Source organism: Symphalangus syndactylus, chromosome 13 (assembly GCF_028878055.3).
Source record: "Symphalangus syndactylus isolate Jambi chromosome 13, NHGRI_mSymSyn1-v2.1_pri, whole genome shotgun sequence".
Classification (NCBI taxonomy): domain Eukaryota; kingdom Metazoa; phylum Chordata; class Mammalia; order Primates; family Hylobatidae; genus Symphalangus; species Symphalangus syndactylus.
Genome location: NC_072435.2, coordinates 83,217,267 through 83,231,961, shown reverse-complemented (window position 1 = coordinate 83,231,961; position 14,695 = coordinate 83,217,267). Strand labels below are relative to the sequence as shown.

The 14,695-nt window shown below is 33.2% G+C and overlaps 1 protein-coding gene across 5 annotated transcripts in view; it reads left to right on the top strand.

The window, feature by feature from the left end:
- CEP290 (centrosomal protein 290) overlaps positions 1–14,695 on the top strand; it is a 163,689-nt gene that overhangs the window by 131,429 nt on the left and 17,565 nt on the right. For all 5 annotated transcript variants that reach the window (XM_063615135.1, XM_063615136.1, XM_055235771.1 and 2 more), the window contains 3 exons: positions 12,242–12,397; positions 13,788–13,865; positions 13,947–14,060. In XM_063615135.1, coding sequence (XP_063471205.1) covers positions 12,242–12,397; positions 13,788–13,865; positions 13,947–14,060 — 348 coding nt within the window. The remainder of the gene's footprint in view (positions 1–12,241; positions 12,398–13,787; positions 13,866–13,946; positions 14,061–14,695) is intronic.

Below are 14,695 nucleotides of genomic sequence, written 5' to 3'. Positions count from 1 at the left end.
TCTTTCTGCAACTAAAGCCCGAGTATTGAATCTCATCTAATGGTGTAGAAAATGTGCTCATCCCTAATAGTTGTTCAAGCTAGGGGATGAGCTCATCTTTGGGTCCCAGGGGTCATCCTCACTCATGCTAAGTTGATTGAAAATGGGAAAGAGGTTATTCCCTTAAAAAAAACTCTGATATACTTTACCTAAAATAAGAGAAATAAAATGATTACAGGACAAGCAAAAATAGTAGGTAATCACTACATAATATTAACAAAAATACATCTTTCAGAAGAATCATATGAAATATATGTGATCACCCCAAAGTTGATCATAGTGACATGAAGCTATGCTTTTGGTAGAAAAATCAAGGTGACAAAAATTATCTATGTGTAAATTCATGGAAAGTACATTATGGTAGTTTCTTAAAATGCAAAGACCATTGGTATTTGTGATCTCATAGGAAAGTTGCTCAAATCAATGAAGATGTAATAATATGTGTCAAATTCAGCACACTTTTGTTTTAACCATTGTAGAGAGGTAAACTTAACCAGTGTCTGAAGTTTTACTGCATTACTTGGTTGCCAAGTAATGCACTTGAATTATTTATCTCATATTTCTAATTGGGTAGTTTCTGTTAACTATATGTGCTCTTTCCCATCCTATCTCTTTCTCCTTCTGATATGTATTTAAACACATTAAATACAAAGGTGTGATGAGCATTGGTCTTTATTTTTGATGAAATATCCACTACAACATTTTTGATTAAACTTTTTCATTATAAGTTTAGTTGAAATGGTGTAGTTTTCAACATTTTATCAATATTGACTTTAAAAGTAAAAATTTTCCCATTATAAATGTATCTAATGACATCTTACCATAATGATTCCATACTTATCATCTATTAAAAAATACAAGAATAATAATCTCAATTAAAATTAAACAGGTTCTAAGACTTGCATGGAAGTGCAAAGATCCAGAAATAGTCAAGAGATGCTTGAAGAAGAGCAAAATTATAGAACTTGTTCAACCAGATTTCAAGGCCTATGAAGTGATAGAGATTAGGACAGTCTAGTATTGGCCACAGGCTAAACAAATTGGTGAGTGGGACAGAGTAGATGGAAACAGACCTTTCCATAGATGGACACTTGATTTGTTAGGTGAACATGATAACCACTACATTATGGAAACGGATCAGACACTTGATTTGTAATAGGTAGCATGGATGAGTAATGGGTGGTCTTTTCAGTTAATGAGGGAAAAATGGACTTCTCTCTCACACAATAGATACAAATCAATTCGAGGTCAATTATTGATCAAAGTGTAAAAGGCCAATATTTAAATATTTCAAAAGATAATAAGGTCATAAAATATTGACCATTTCAGAGAATATGAATAAATTTGGGTGCATTGAAATTAAAATTTGTATTTATCAAAAACACCATAAAAAAGGTAAAAAGATAAACCACCAAATAAGATAATATTGCAGCATGTGTGCTTATGTGACTCCAAGGAAAGACCTGAAGTCAATACTTGAATACAAATCAACAAGAAAGGCCAGAGAACCTAATGGAATAGGTTTCTCTGTTTCACCACTATTGAGATTTTGGACTGGATAGTTCTTTGTTGTTGGAGTCTATCTTATGTATTGTAGATTGTTTAGCAGCATCTTTAGCTTCTACCTACTAGATTCTAATAGAACCCTCCTCGTTGTAACAACCAAAAATATATCCAGACATTGTCAAATATTTCCTAGTAGGTAGGGAGTAAAATTGTCTCTGCTTGAGAACAACTATCATAGAACAATAAACAGAAAGCATATAAACAGGCATTTGAAAAGGAAGAAATTCAAATGTAAACAAACAAGATGATCAGTCTTATTAATAGTTAGGGAAATCCAAACAGAAAGCACTTTGAGATATACCCATATTATTGGCAAATATTAAAAATTCTATCAATTGTTAGTGAAGACAAAGAACATTAAGAATTCTTGTGCACTATAGGAGGATATATAAATGGATACAAGTACTTTGGAAAACAGTCTAACATTATCTTGTCCAGTTAAAATTATGCATAACTTAGGACCAAGCAATTCCACTTTTGAAGCATATATTCTAGAGAAATTCATTACCATGTACATCTGGATGCATGTATTAAATACAAGAATGCACATAACAGCATTGTTTGTAATGGCCAAAGGCTAGAAACAGTCAAATGTGCAACAACAGTGGAATGCATAAAGTGTGGTACATTCATTCAATACTAGACAGTGATGAAAATAGGAGAAACAGGTGAGTAAGGATGTATTTAACAGATAAAATTAAATGAAAGAAGGCAAGAAAGAATAGATACTGCTTAATTCTATTTATAAAATGTTCAAAAATAAGCAAAATTAAACTTTATGTTTAGGGATGCACACTTGGTAGTGGGATCATGAGAACAAACAAAAAGTGATTACAGTAGGTTAGGATGAAGATACCTATTGTGGGTATGGGGAAGGAAAATTGTGTGAACGAAGAGGATGTTTAGGAGGCTATTATTACATGACTTAGGTGTTGGCTTTGTGATACTTGTTACAATATATATTTTATAGTTTCTATACTTTTCTGTGTATATGTTATATTTCACAGTTTTAAATAGGTAAAAAACGCTTAAGCAAACAATTCTTTATTTAAGAATTATATAAATAATTCTTTATATTAAGAAACAATTCTTTATTTCCTTCTCTTAAAACTATTGCCACTTAGGGCTATTCACAATAGCAAAGACATGGGAATCAAGCTACGTGCCCAACATTGATAGACTGGATAAAGAAAATGTGGTATTAATACATATACACCATAGAATACCATGCAGCCATAAAAAGAATGAGATCATATTCTTTGCAGGGACACAGATGGAGCTGGAGGCCATCATCCTTAGCAAACTAATGCAGTAACAAAAAACAAATACTGCATGTTCTGACTTACAAATGGGAGCTAAATGATGAGAAAAATGGACACACAGAGGGGAACAACACACACTGCGGTCTGCCAGAGGGTAGAGGGTTGGAGCAGGGAGAGGATCAGGAAAAATAACTAATGAGTACTAGGTTTAATACCTGGGTGATGAAATAATCTGTACAACAAACCCCCATGGTACAAGTTTACCTATATAACAAACCTGCGCATGTACCCTTGAACTGAAAAGATAAAAAAAAAAGCTATTGCTGTTTAACTTTCTTCACATATTTTTACCCTAATATTTTTTATGCTTGAGCTTATTGATCACCTATTAAAATTAATATAACAAAAATATATATAAATTTAAATTTTCATTTTTTTTGATGATAAAGTTCCACTTTTAAAGCCATATGGTCTTTAACATGCCTTTAGGATTGAATTATTATTACAATTATCACTGGCATTTCATTTATTAAAACAACATAATTACATTACAAATATTGATAATTATTGCACATCAAAGTACAATTATATAAGAAAATTATCTCTTAATTAGATGAACTGATGATCAAAATTATTCTTATCTGTTTATAAAACAAAAAAAGGTATATATTGCTGCCATGGCTTGTTTGTATTCCTCCAAAATCCATGTTGAATATGAATAGGATTAAGGCCCTCATAAAAGAGGCTGCACACAGGGCTTGGCCCTTTTTGCCCTTTTGCCCTTCTGCCTTCTTCTTCTATGTGAGGACACAGCATTTATCCCCTCCAGAGGGCACAGTAACAAGGCACCATCTTGGAAGCAGGGAGTCCTCAATAGAGACCAAGCCTACTGGTGCCTTGACCTTGGACTTCTCAACCTCCAAAACTGTGATAAATAAATCCCTTCTGTTATTTATAAATTACCCAGATATTTTGTTACAGCAGCATAAATGGACTAAGACACTTGCTAAAAACTAATGTTCAGAATAAGCAGGTTATTCTAGTATTTGCTAAGTCAATTACAATATAGTAAACATTTTATAAACTGAAATAAGATGAGGACTCGCTTCAATTAGAGGATTTCACAATATTATAAAAGAGGTTTTTTAACTATCTCAATTGGAATATTTTATTTGAAAATTGTATCTGGGTTTTTTTAAGATATTGTGAACAATCTGGCAAACTTGTAAATAATTCTACTTGCATTAAAAAATTGTGATGACTAGATAACTTTCAGAATAATGATGTGAAGAATTCTATGAACCTATTCCCTAGTGAAATAACCATAGTTGATGAAAATTATATGTTAAAAATGTTTCCAAGTGTTAAGAAATTGTCCTAAGGGCATACAGCAAATGAAATCGTATTAATTCAATAAAATCTACTAAAGCCAGTAAAAATGGCAGGTCTGTTGTATTGGAAGCACCACCCATTCCTTTCACCACCTCTTAGTTTAGTGTGACAGAAGCTCTACTCTGAATGGATACTGCCAAGAACACAGAGCTCTTTCTATGTCCAGCTTCCAGTCAAGAACTGTAGTACCTTTCTGGGGGGAGGAAGCTGCTAACATTTCTCATCCTCCTCAATTCCCAACTCCATGTTGCTAGAGCTGTATTTATCAGGCCTGAAACTTGTTTTCATCCAGCCCTATGCACAAAGCAAAAGTTCTATCCCACGTGCAGCAGGCTAGGAATAATAGTACCTCAATTACCTTTGCCTCAGATGGAGCATGGATAGAAGTCCCATGCCAGGAGGCCCAAGTCATAAACACCAGAAATTACCACCCCTGCTTTGTGCTCTAATTTTAAAACAGGGGCGTCACTCCAAAAGAATTAAATGACTGTCTTTGCTCTTAGCATTAGCACTGAGATTTTGTGCAGGCAGAGTAGAAAACTGAAGCTCTCCAAAAGAGAACTGAATTTATTTGGAATAGAACATAGCGTGGGAGAGTTTAAGACTATGGACGCTCTGAAAACTATGGTGATTGGGGATAAGCATTAAGAGGAGGCTAGTAGCTCTATGAGAGCAGCAAAATAAACTGTAAACCAGCTAGAAGTTTACCAAAGACAACCCGGTAAAGAGACAGTTAAAAAGAGTTCCTTTGGGATTGGAACAAACGTGAAAGATTGGCCTCAAAGCTTAGCTCTGCAAAGGGGTCAGAATTTACTTGGGTTAAACTGTGGAGCAATTTATGCCCTAGTGCACTGATGAAAACAATGGAGCATTACACCAGCAATGAATGGAAGCTAACATCTCAGTGTGATACCAACAGAGGTGGACAGCTTAACAGAGAAACCAGGGAATGGGGCAAAATGAGCCCTGCTAAAGTCCTTGTTATACCTGTTAACTGTGGACATGCCAAGGCTACATCCGCTGAGGAATGACAACAGAGATTGCATATTGTGGGAGAAAATAAGTTTTACTAAAATATTCCAGTGAAGTCACTCAAAAATTAAAAAGGAAACAACAAGCTTCAGGTTTAGGATGAGACGTCAATATTCGGAGTTGCTACAATGTATTATCACAAATGTTGAGTTTTCAATAAAAATTATAAGACATGCAAAGAAACAGAAAAGTATAATCCACATACAGAAATAAAGGAGGCAATAGAATGCCTATGAGAGGGTTGTGATGTTCAACTGTGCATTGATTCTTTTTTAACTTTTATTTTGTCTTCAGGGGTACAGGTTTGTTTGTGCAGGTTTGTTCTAAAGATAAATTGCACGTCCTGGGATTTGATGTACATATTATTTCGTCACCCAGGTTATAAGCATAGTACCTGATAGGTAGTTTTTCAATCCTCACCCTCCTCTCATCCTCCACTCTCAAGTTGGCCCCAGTGTCTGTTCTTCCCTTCATTGTGTCCATGTGTACTCGATGTTTAGCTCCCATTTGCAAGTGAGAAGGTACAGTGTTTTGTTTTCTATTACTGTATCAGTTCGCTTAGGATAATAGCCTCCAGCTCCGTTCATGTTGCTGCAAAGGACATGATCTCATTCTTTTTTATGGCTGTGTAGTATTTCATGGTGTATATGTGCCACATTTTCTTTATCCAGTCTACCATTGTTGGGCATTTAGGTTGACTCGATATCTTTGCTATTGTGAATAGTGCTGTGATGAACATATACATGCATGTGTCTTCATGGTAGACTGTATATACCCAATAATTTGATTGCTGGGGCAAATGGTATTTCTGTTTTAACTTCTTTGAGAAATTGCCAAACTGCTCTCCACAATGGCTGAACTAATTTTACATTCCCACTAGCAGTGTATAAGCATTCCTTTTTTTCTGCAGCCTTGCCAGCATCTGTTATTTTATTAGCTTTTTAATAATAGCCATTCTGATTAGTGTGACATAGTATCTCATTGTGGTTTTGAGTTGCATTTCTCTAATGATTAGTGATGATGAGCATTTTTTCATATGCTTGTTGGTTGCGTATATGTCTTCTTTTGAAAAGTGTTCATGAGCAGACAATGATTTAAAGCAGTAATTATAATACGTCCAAAGACCTAAACTGCTGCGTAAAGAAGTAAAGAACGGTATTATGACAACATCTCAACAATAGACACAATTGATGGATAAAAACTACGAAAAAACCCTAACAAATTGAAATTTTGGAGTTGAGCACACAATATCTGAAATGGAAAAAAAATACTATAAGGGATCAAAGGTAGATTTGAGAACTGCAAAAGAAAGAACCAGTAAATTTGAAGATAAATCAACAGAGATTATACAATCTGAAAAACCAAGAGAAAAATAAATGAAAAAAAGATGAGCAAAGCCTGAGAGAAATATGAGGCATTTTACAAAAATGTAAGGAAGGAAAAAATAATGGCTGAAATCCCCCAAATTTGATTAAAAAATTAATCTGCATATACAAGAAGCTCAACAAACTCTAAGTTGGATATATACAAATATATCTGCAGCCAGACACATCATATGAAAAAAGATAAATACCAGTGATAAAGGCAAGTTCTGGAGAACAACAAGATAAAAATGTTTTATTGCATATAATAGAACCCCAGTATGATTAACAGCTACCTTCCCATCAGAAACAATATAGGTAGTATTCACTGTAGCTAAAAGAAAAAAAACTGTGGCGATCAAGAATTTTTGTCCAGAAAACTAGTTTTAAACGCTGTATTTCAAAAATAAAAAGGCAAATAAAGACATTCCCAGAAAACAAAAACAGAGAATTTGTTGCCAGTTTGTCCACCTTAAAAGAAATACTAAAGGAAAACTTTCAGGTGGAAAGCAAGTGACCTGAGTCAGTATTTCAAATCCATATGAAGAAACAAAGTATGCTGATAAAGGTAGTTATGTAACTATAAAACTATCATAAGGGCAGATTTCCTTCTATAATCTGATTTTAAAATTTCATAAAACAATATATAAAATTATATTTTTTTAGTTTGTTACATTTAGAAATGTAATATATTTAACAATAGCCACACAAAGGAGGCAGATGGAAGCAAAACTGTATGATGACAAAGAAATGACACCAGATAGTAACACAAATCCATAGGAACAAATGACGAGAATTAGAAATTTTAAATAAAAAGGTTAATAGTCTCTGTTTACAGAACAAACTATAAGTACCTACTTGATCTTTTTTCCCCTCTTAGCTCCTTTAAGAAACATACAATTATCTTAAGTAATAATTATAACAATGTATTACTGGGTTTGTCATGTATAGAAATGTAATATATGTAACAGTAGGAGCACAGAAAGGAGGAAGAGGGCATAGAGCTATATAGGAGTAACCTCTTATATCTGTCTCACTGGTGTTAAATTAGTATAAATGTGAAATAGATTCTGATGTTAGGAAGCATACAGTATGCCATAGAGCAACCTAAGAAAATACTATAAAAAATGAAGAATGATTAAAGGAATTTAATATTATACTAGAATCAAAAGGCAGAGATTGTGAGAATAAAATTAAAGATAAAACTATATGCTGTCTACAGAAAACACTTTTTAAATTCAACAGCACAAACTGTAAATAAAAGAATGGAAAATATATACCATGCAAACAATTATAAACAAGAAAATAAAAGACTTGAACAACTGTAAAGCAACTAGACCTAACAGACATCAGCAAAACACTCCATTTAACAATTGTAAAACACACATTTTTCTCTAGTGCACAAGAAACATTTTCCGGTATAGATCACATTCTAGGTGATAAGACAAGCCTGAATAAATTTAAAATGATTGAAATTGTGCAGTGTATGTTTTCTGAATATAATGGTTTAAAAAGTTGAGAGAAAAAAATTGGGACATTCACAAATATATGGAAATTAAATAGCACACATATAAATAACCAAGAAATTACAAGAAAATTACGAGGGTAATCAGCCAATACTTTGTGTTTAGTAAAAGTAATACATAGCATACCAAAACTCATGGTATGTAAGTAAAGCAGTGCTTAGAAGAATATAGGTTGTAAATGCCTATATATTTTTTAAAAATCTCAAATAGATAACCTAGACTTATACCTTAAGACACTGGAAAAAGAAGAGCGCATTAAACTTAAAGCAAACAGAATGAAGCACGTAATAAAAATTAAAGCAGAAATTAATGAACTACAGAATATGAATAAAGAAAACCAATAGAGAAAATCAGGGAAAGCAACAGTTGGTTATTTGTTAAAATCAGGAAAATTAAAATTCTTTAACTTGACTGACCAATAAAAAAAGAGATAGGCTGAAATTACTAAAATCAGAAATGAAAAATGAGGCATCACTCCCAATATTACGAAAATAAAAAGAATTAAAAGGGAATAATGTGGACAACTATATTTCAACAAATTAGATAACTTAGATAAAACAGACAAATTTCTAGAAAGACACAAACTACCAACACTGACTCTAGAAAAAAAGAAAAAAATTGAATACATCTATAGGAATAAAGAGATTGATTGGGTATTTAAAAACATTGCCACAATTAAAATCTGGGCTCAGATGGCTCCAATATTGAATTGTAACCAACATTTAAAGAAGATTAGCACTAATTTGTCACAAATTCTTCCAAAAAAACAAAAGATGATGCAACACTTTCCAACTCATGTCTATGAGATGTTCTAAGACATTACACGAAAACTACAGACCAAACTTTTCCTATGAGTAGAGACACTGAAAAATACTCAACAAAATTCGATTACACTAAATCTGACAGCTTTAAAATGAGATTATATTCCATAACTAAGTGAGATTAACACAGAAACAAGGTTCGTTTAACTTCCCAAAAATCAATTTCTGTAATAATAATAATATAACATAATAATATAATAAAGAGCAAAAGACACACGATCATCTTAACAGATGAATAAAAAACAGTTGATAAAAATTTGACACACATACATTATAAAAAATATTCCACAAACTAGAAACAGGAGAAAGCTTCAACCTGATAAAGAATATATATGAAAAATCCAGGGCTGACAATATACTTGATGAAATACTGAAAGCCTTACCTCTAAGATTAGGAACAAGACAAGGGTGTTCATTCTTGTCATTTGTAGACAAGACAGGGAAATTGTTGCAATATCATCAGCTAAAAGGCTTCTAGATTGGGAAGAAAGATGCAACATTATCTCTATTTGCATATGGCATGATCTTTTATTTAGAAAATTCTAGAAATCTAAAAATTATTAGAAATAAGTTTAGCAACATTGCAGGATACAGTATTAATATACAGTAATGGATTGTGTTTCTTTACAGTAGCAATGAACAAACTGAAAGTGAAATGAAAAAAATCCCACTTACAATAACATCAAAGAGGAAAAAATATTTAGGAATTAATTTAACATAATATGTGCAAAGTTTATATTCAGAAAACTACAAAAGATTGTTGAAGGAAATTAAAGAAAACCTTGAAAAACAGAGATATCCTTGTTCATAGATTGACTTTGTGGTTGGTATGCCAGTATTCTCCAAATTGATCCACAGGTTCAATGTAGAACTTATCAAAATCCCAATGGACTTATTTGCAGAAATTGAGAAGCTGATTCTAAAATTTATATGGAAATTTAAGGGACCCAGACTAGTGAAAAAAAAATCAGGAAAATGGAAACCAAATTTGGAGGAGTTACACATCCTTATTTCAAAATCTACAAGTTACTACAAAACTGAAGTAATCAAGACTATTTGGACTAGCATAAAAATTGATCTATATGTCATTGAGACAGGATTGTAAGACCAGAAGTAAACTTTTATATGAATCAGTTTATGCTCAATTGATTTTCAACAAGGGTATATAGACCATTCAATGGGGAGAAGAATAGTATTTTCAACAAATGGTACTAAGAAAACTAGATAGCCACATGCAAAGTAATTAAGTAGCACAACTGCATCACATCATAAACAAAAATTAACTCAAAATAGATTAAAGAACAATATTCCATTTTGGAACATTGGATCACTTTAAAAAGGAAATCCACACCCATTAACAGTTACTCCTCATTTCTTTCCAACAAAACATTGGATCATTCCAAAAAACAAACTCACACTCATTAACAGTTACTCCTCATTTTTTTCCAATTCCCAAAACCTACACAGTCACTACTTTACTTCTTGTTCTTATAAATATATCTATTTTTGATATCTTATATAAATGGAATCATACAATATATTATTTTTTGTGAATGACTTTTTCCACTTAGCCTGTTTTCAAAATTCATCCATGCTCTCACATGCAGCAGTACTTTATTACTTTTTATAGCCAAATAGCACTCCATTCTATGGATATGCCACATTTTATTTATCCATTTATCAGAGAATGGAAATTTAGGTTGTTTCCACTTTTTGACTATTATAAATAATGTTGATATAAACATTTGTGTGCAAATGATTACATTTGTATAATATGGACATATATTTTGATATCTCTTGTTATGTAGCTAAAAATGGAATAGATGGAACACATGATGACTCCATGTTTAACCTTTTGAGGAACGGCCAAATTGTTTTCTAAAGTAGCTGTAGCATTTTACATTCCCAACTGCAATGTACAAAAATTCCAGTTTCTTCACATCCTTGTCAACACTAGTTATTGTCTTTTTAGTAAAAAAATTAATCATTGTAATCACTGTAGTATGAAAGTGACATCTCATTTGGTTTTGTTTGTTTTTGTTTTTGTTTTGAAACAGAGTCTTGCTCTGTTGCTCAGGCTAGAGTGCAGTGGCATGATCTTGGCTAAATGCAGCCTTAACCTCTCAGGCTCAAGTGATGCTTCCACCTCAGCCTCCTGAGTAGCTGGGACTACAGGTGTGCGCTATCACACTTGGCTAATTTTTGTATGTTTTGTAGAGATAGGGTTTCGCCATGTTGCCCAGGCTGGATCTCATTTATTCTTTCTGCGTCACCTCGGGGTTCTGAGTGTTTCTTCATTATCTGGCTGAGAGGGCTAGGAACTGCTTTCTAGCAAAATCTGGGACTTGCTGGCCGGTGCTATCATGGCTCACCTCCATCTGCCAGGGAGCTGGCTATTTTTCACTGACTGCTTTTTCTTTTGGTGTCATATCTAAAAAAGCTTTGCATGACCTAAGGGTTCTTCTATGACTTTTATAGCTTCAGCTCTTTCATTTTGTTCGCAGATCCACTTTGCATGAATTTTTGTTCTAATGTGATGAAGTTGTGCAACTTAATTACTTTGCATGTGGCAATCTAGTCGTCCCAGCAACATTTGTTGAAAATACTATTCTTTCCCCCATTGAATCGTCTATGTACTCTTGTTGAAAATCATTTGAGCATAAGTTCATTCATATAAAGATTTAGTTCTGGTCTTGCAGTCCTATTCCAATGATACATAGATCTACTTTTATTTTTATGCTAGTCTAGATAGTCTTGATTACTTTAGTTTTGTAGTAATGTCCATATAAATTGTAGAATCAGCTTCTCAATTTTTGCAAATAAGTCCATTGGGATTTTGATGAGAGTTGTATCATACCTATAGATTAATTTGGAAAATATTGCCATACCAACCACAAATCAATCCATAAACAAGGATATCTTTCCATTTCAATAGTTTTTTAACTTTTTTCAACAATATTTTTATCTTATTTCAACAATCTTTTTCAGAATGTAAATTTTGCACATCTTATGCTAAAATTAATTCCTAAATTTTTTTCTCTTTGATGCTATTGTAAGTGGAATTATTTTTCATTTTTCAGTTTAATCATTGCTAGTGTGTAGAAACACAATCCATTAATGTATTATTATTGTACACACTTTAAAATAATATATAGTTAATTAGGAGGGCAATGATTGATCATTAAGTCTACTTATCATCACATATATCTTGAACAGACTAAAATGTTGCATTTTCTGTGCAGATATCACACTACAGAAAGAAAGTCAGGAAGGAATTCCACACCAGACCCAGAGTCAGGAACATCTGAAACCTCAGGAAAATATATCACGACCCATCCACCATCCTTTAGTTTTAAAAACTAATTTTGAGGAAGAAGAGGAAGTAGATGAACAAAATGGTTAGTAGACCTTTTTTCAGGTTTACAATGCATATTCAAAAACCTTACATTTTCTACGTATGTGTTTAACTATAAAGGTTTATGATGTAATATATAAGGCAGATTTTGCTGAGAAAATAACTATAATTGTATTAAACAAATTTAATTAATTATGTTCTAATTTGTTCTACATATTTATGATCTTTTGGATTGGAAAGTTTTTGTTATATGATGGCTGGGAGACAGATCTTATGCTTAAGTATACATAGGTGCTTCATATACACCATGGAATACTATGCAGCCATAAGAAAGGATGAGTTCATGTCCTTTGCAGGGACATGGATGAAGCTGGAAACCATTATTCTCAGCAAACTAACACAAGAACGGAAAACCAAACACTGCATGTTCTCACTTATAGGTGGGAGTTGAACAATGAGAACACATGGACACGGGGAGGGGAACATCACACACCAGGGCCTGTTGGGGTGTGGGTGGCCAGGGGAGGGATAACATTAGGAGAGATACCTAATGTAGATGATGGGTTGATGGGTGCAGCAAACCACTGTGGCACGTGTATACCTATGTAACAAACCTGCACGTTCTGCACATGTATCCCAGAACTTAAAGTATAAAATATATATCTATATAAATGTGTATATATATATATATATTTATATATCTACAGGTGCTCATAGAGATACTAATAAGCTATCTTTTTTATATATAACTGTTTCTAAAACATTGATGTACATGTGTATCTGTTTACATACATACATACAAAAAGTTTCAGGTTTAATCCTGGAAGTTATAGAGAACTATGTAGTAGTTAATAATCTATAAATTACTGTCATTTGCATTATTCTAAGTCATCCTCACAAGAGTATGAACAGGCTTAGGACCCATGTCTTTGCATTTTAGTTCATCCTTTGCCTCCCATATCAACCCAGCACAGTGGTGCCAGAAAGTGTGTATATACAAGATAAACATGAAGAAAAACTCTCAGTCTGTCTTTGTGCTGGAATATGTCCTTCTATGGACTATGGGCCACCATAGTTTCTGTGCTTAGGGATATACTGAGCTATTTATTACTGTTCTGTGTGCTGCAGTTCCATGTCTCTCATGCCTACCTCAAACTCAAAATAAACATACACCATCTCAACACTGAGTCTATACATTCAGCATCTCATTTCAAAGTACATAATACATAGCCCCTTGTTTTCTCTTGACATTGTTTTCAATACTTAAAATGTAGCAATTTGAAGCATTTACTAGTATGCAAAATTATTGATTTTAAAAATATAAAAAAGTAATCTATCCATGAGAATGGTATTTGGGGTTTTCCTTTCTGGTTGATAAATTTTCAGATTATTTGGTGTTGGGACAATTTAATTTAAAAATATATATCCTATAGACGCTTCTAGTTTATGGACAAAGACTCCTGAAGAAATTGAAGAAAAAAGAGCAATAAAGGAGACGTGTTATAAATCTGGTAAGAAATCAAACATTTTTGTATTTTCTAATACTTGATGTGATAAATACACTAACCATTACTTTTCTTATGGTTGATTAGGGGAATACTACAGATTTCATACTCCTCCAGATATTTTATCATCAAAAAGCATGACCCCTACAGCAGAAAAAGAGTTAGAAAAGCCCTTGGAAAATGGCAGTGAATTGCAAGAAGGTAAGAAATGAAAAGGCAGCATTCATAGTGATCTATAAGAGATACTTGGTGTGATAGACTGAATTATTTAGTATGATGTACAGAAGAATAAAATGATAAATAATACATCGTAATTGAGCACCAGAAGAAAGTGTTTGTATTGGATGACCCAAAGCTGCTATTAATGGGATTATGTTATCCTAGAGAGGTGACAGAATGAATAGACTTCATTAACACGTAATGACACTACAGACTCCATGGGGTAATGCTGTAAATAATTTGCTTTTACCATTTTATTTGTCTTTGAAATAAATACCCCTGTAAAAGAGGTCTAGATTTTTCTTTCTGAATAGAAAAGTAAACCTAGCCCAAGAAGAACAAAAGAGAGATCACAGAATGACGCTAGTGGCAGAACAGAGATTATTTGGTCATTGAATGAAAGTCTTCTGTGGACCAGACTATTTCAGGGGCCATGCTGGAGAACAAATCGAAGGCTCTGCGTTTTATGGCGCTTACCTTTGGAGAATCTGATTTACTGTGGATGAACATCTGCAAGATACGCGTCTGTTTTGTAGCGAACTATTCAAACGTGGCGATAGGTGGCAGCAACACACCATCAGACAGAGAAGAGTCCGCAAACCTTGGGAACCATATAG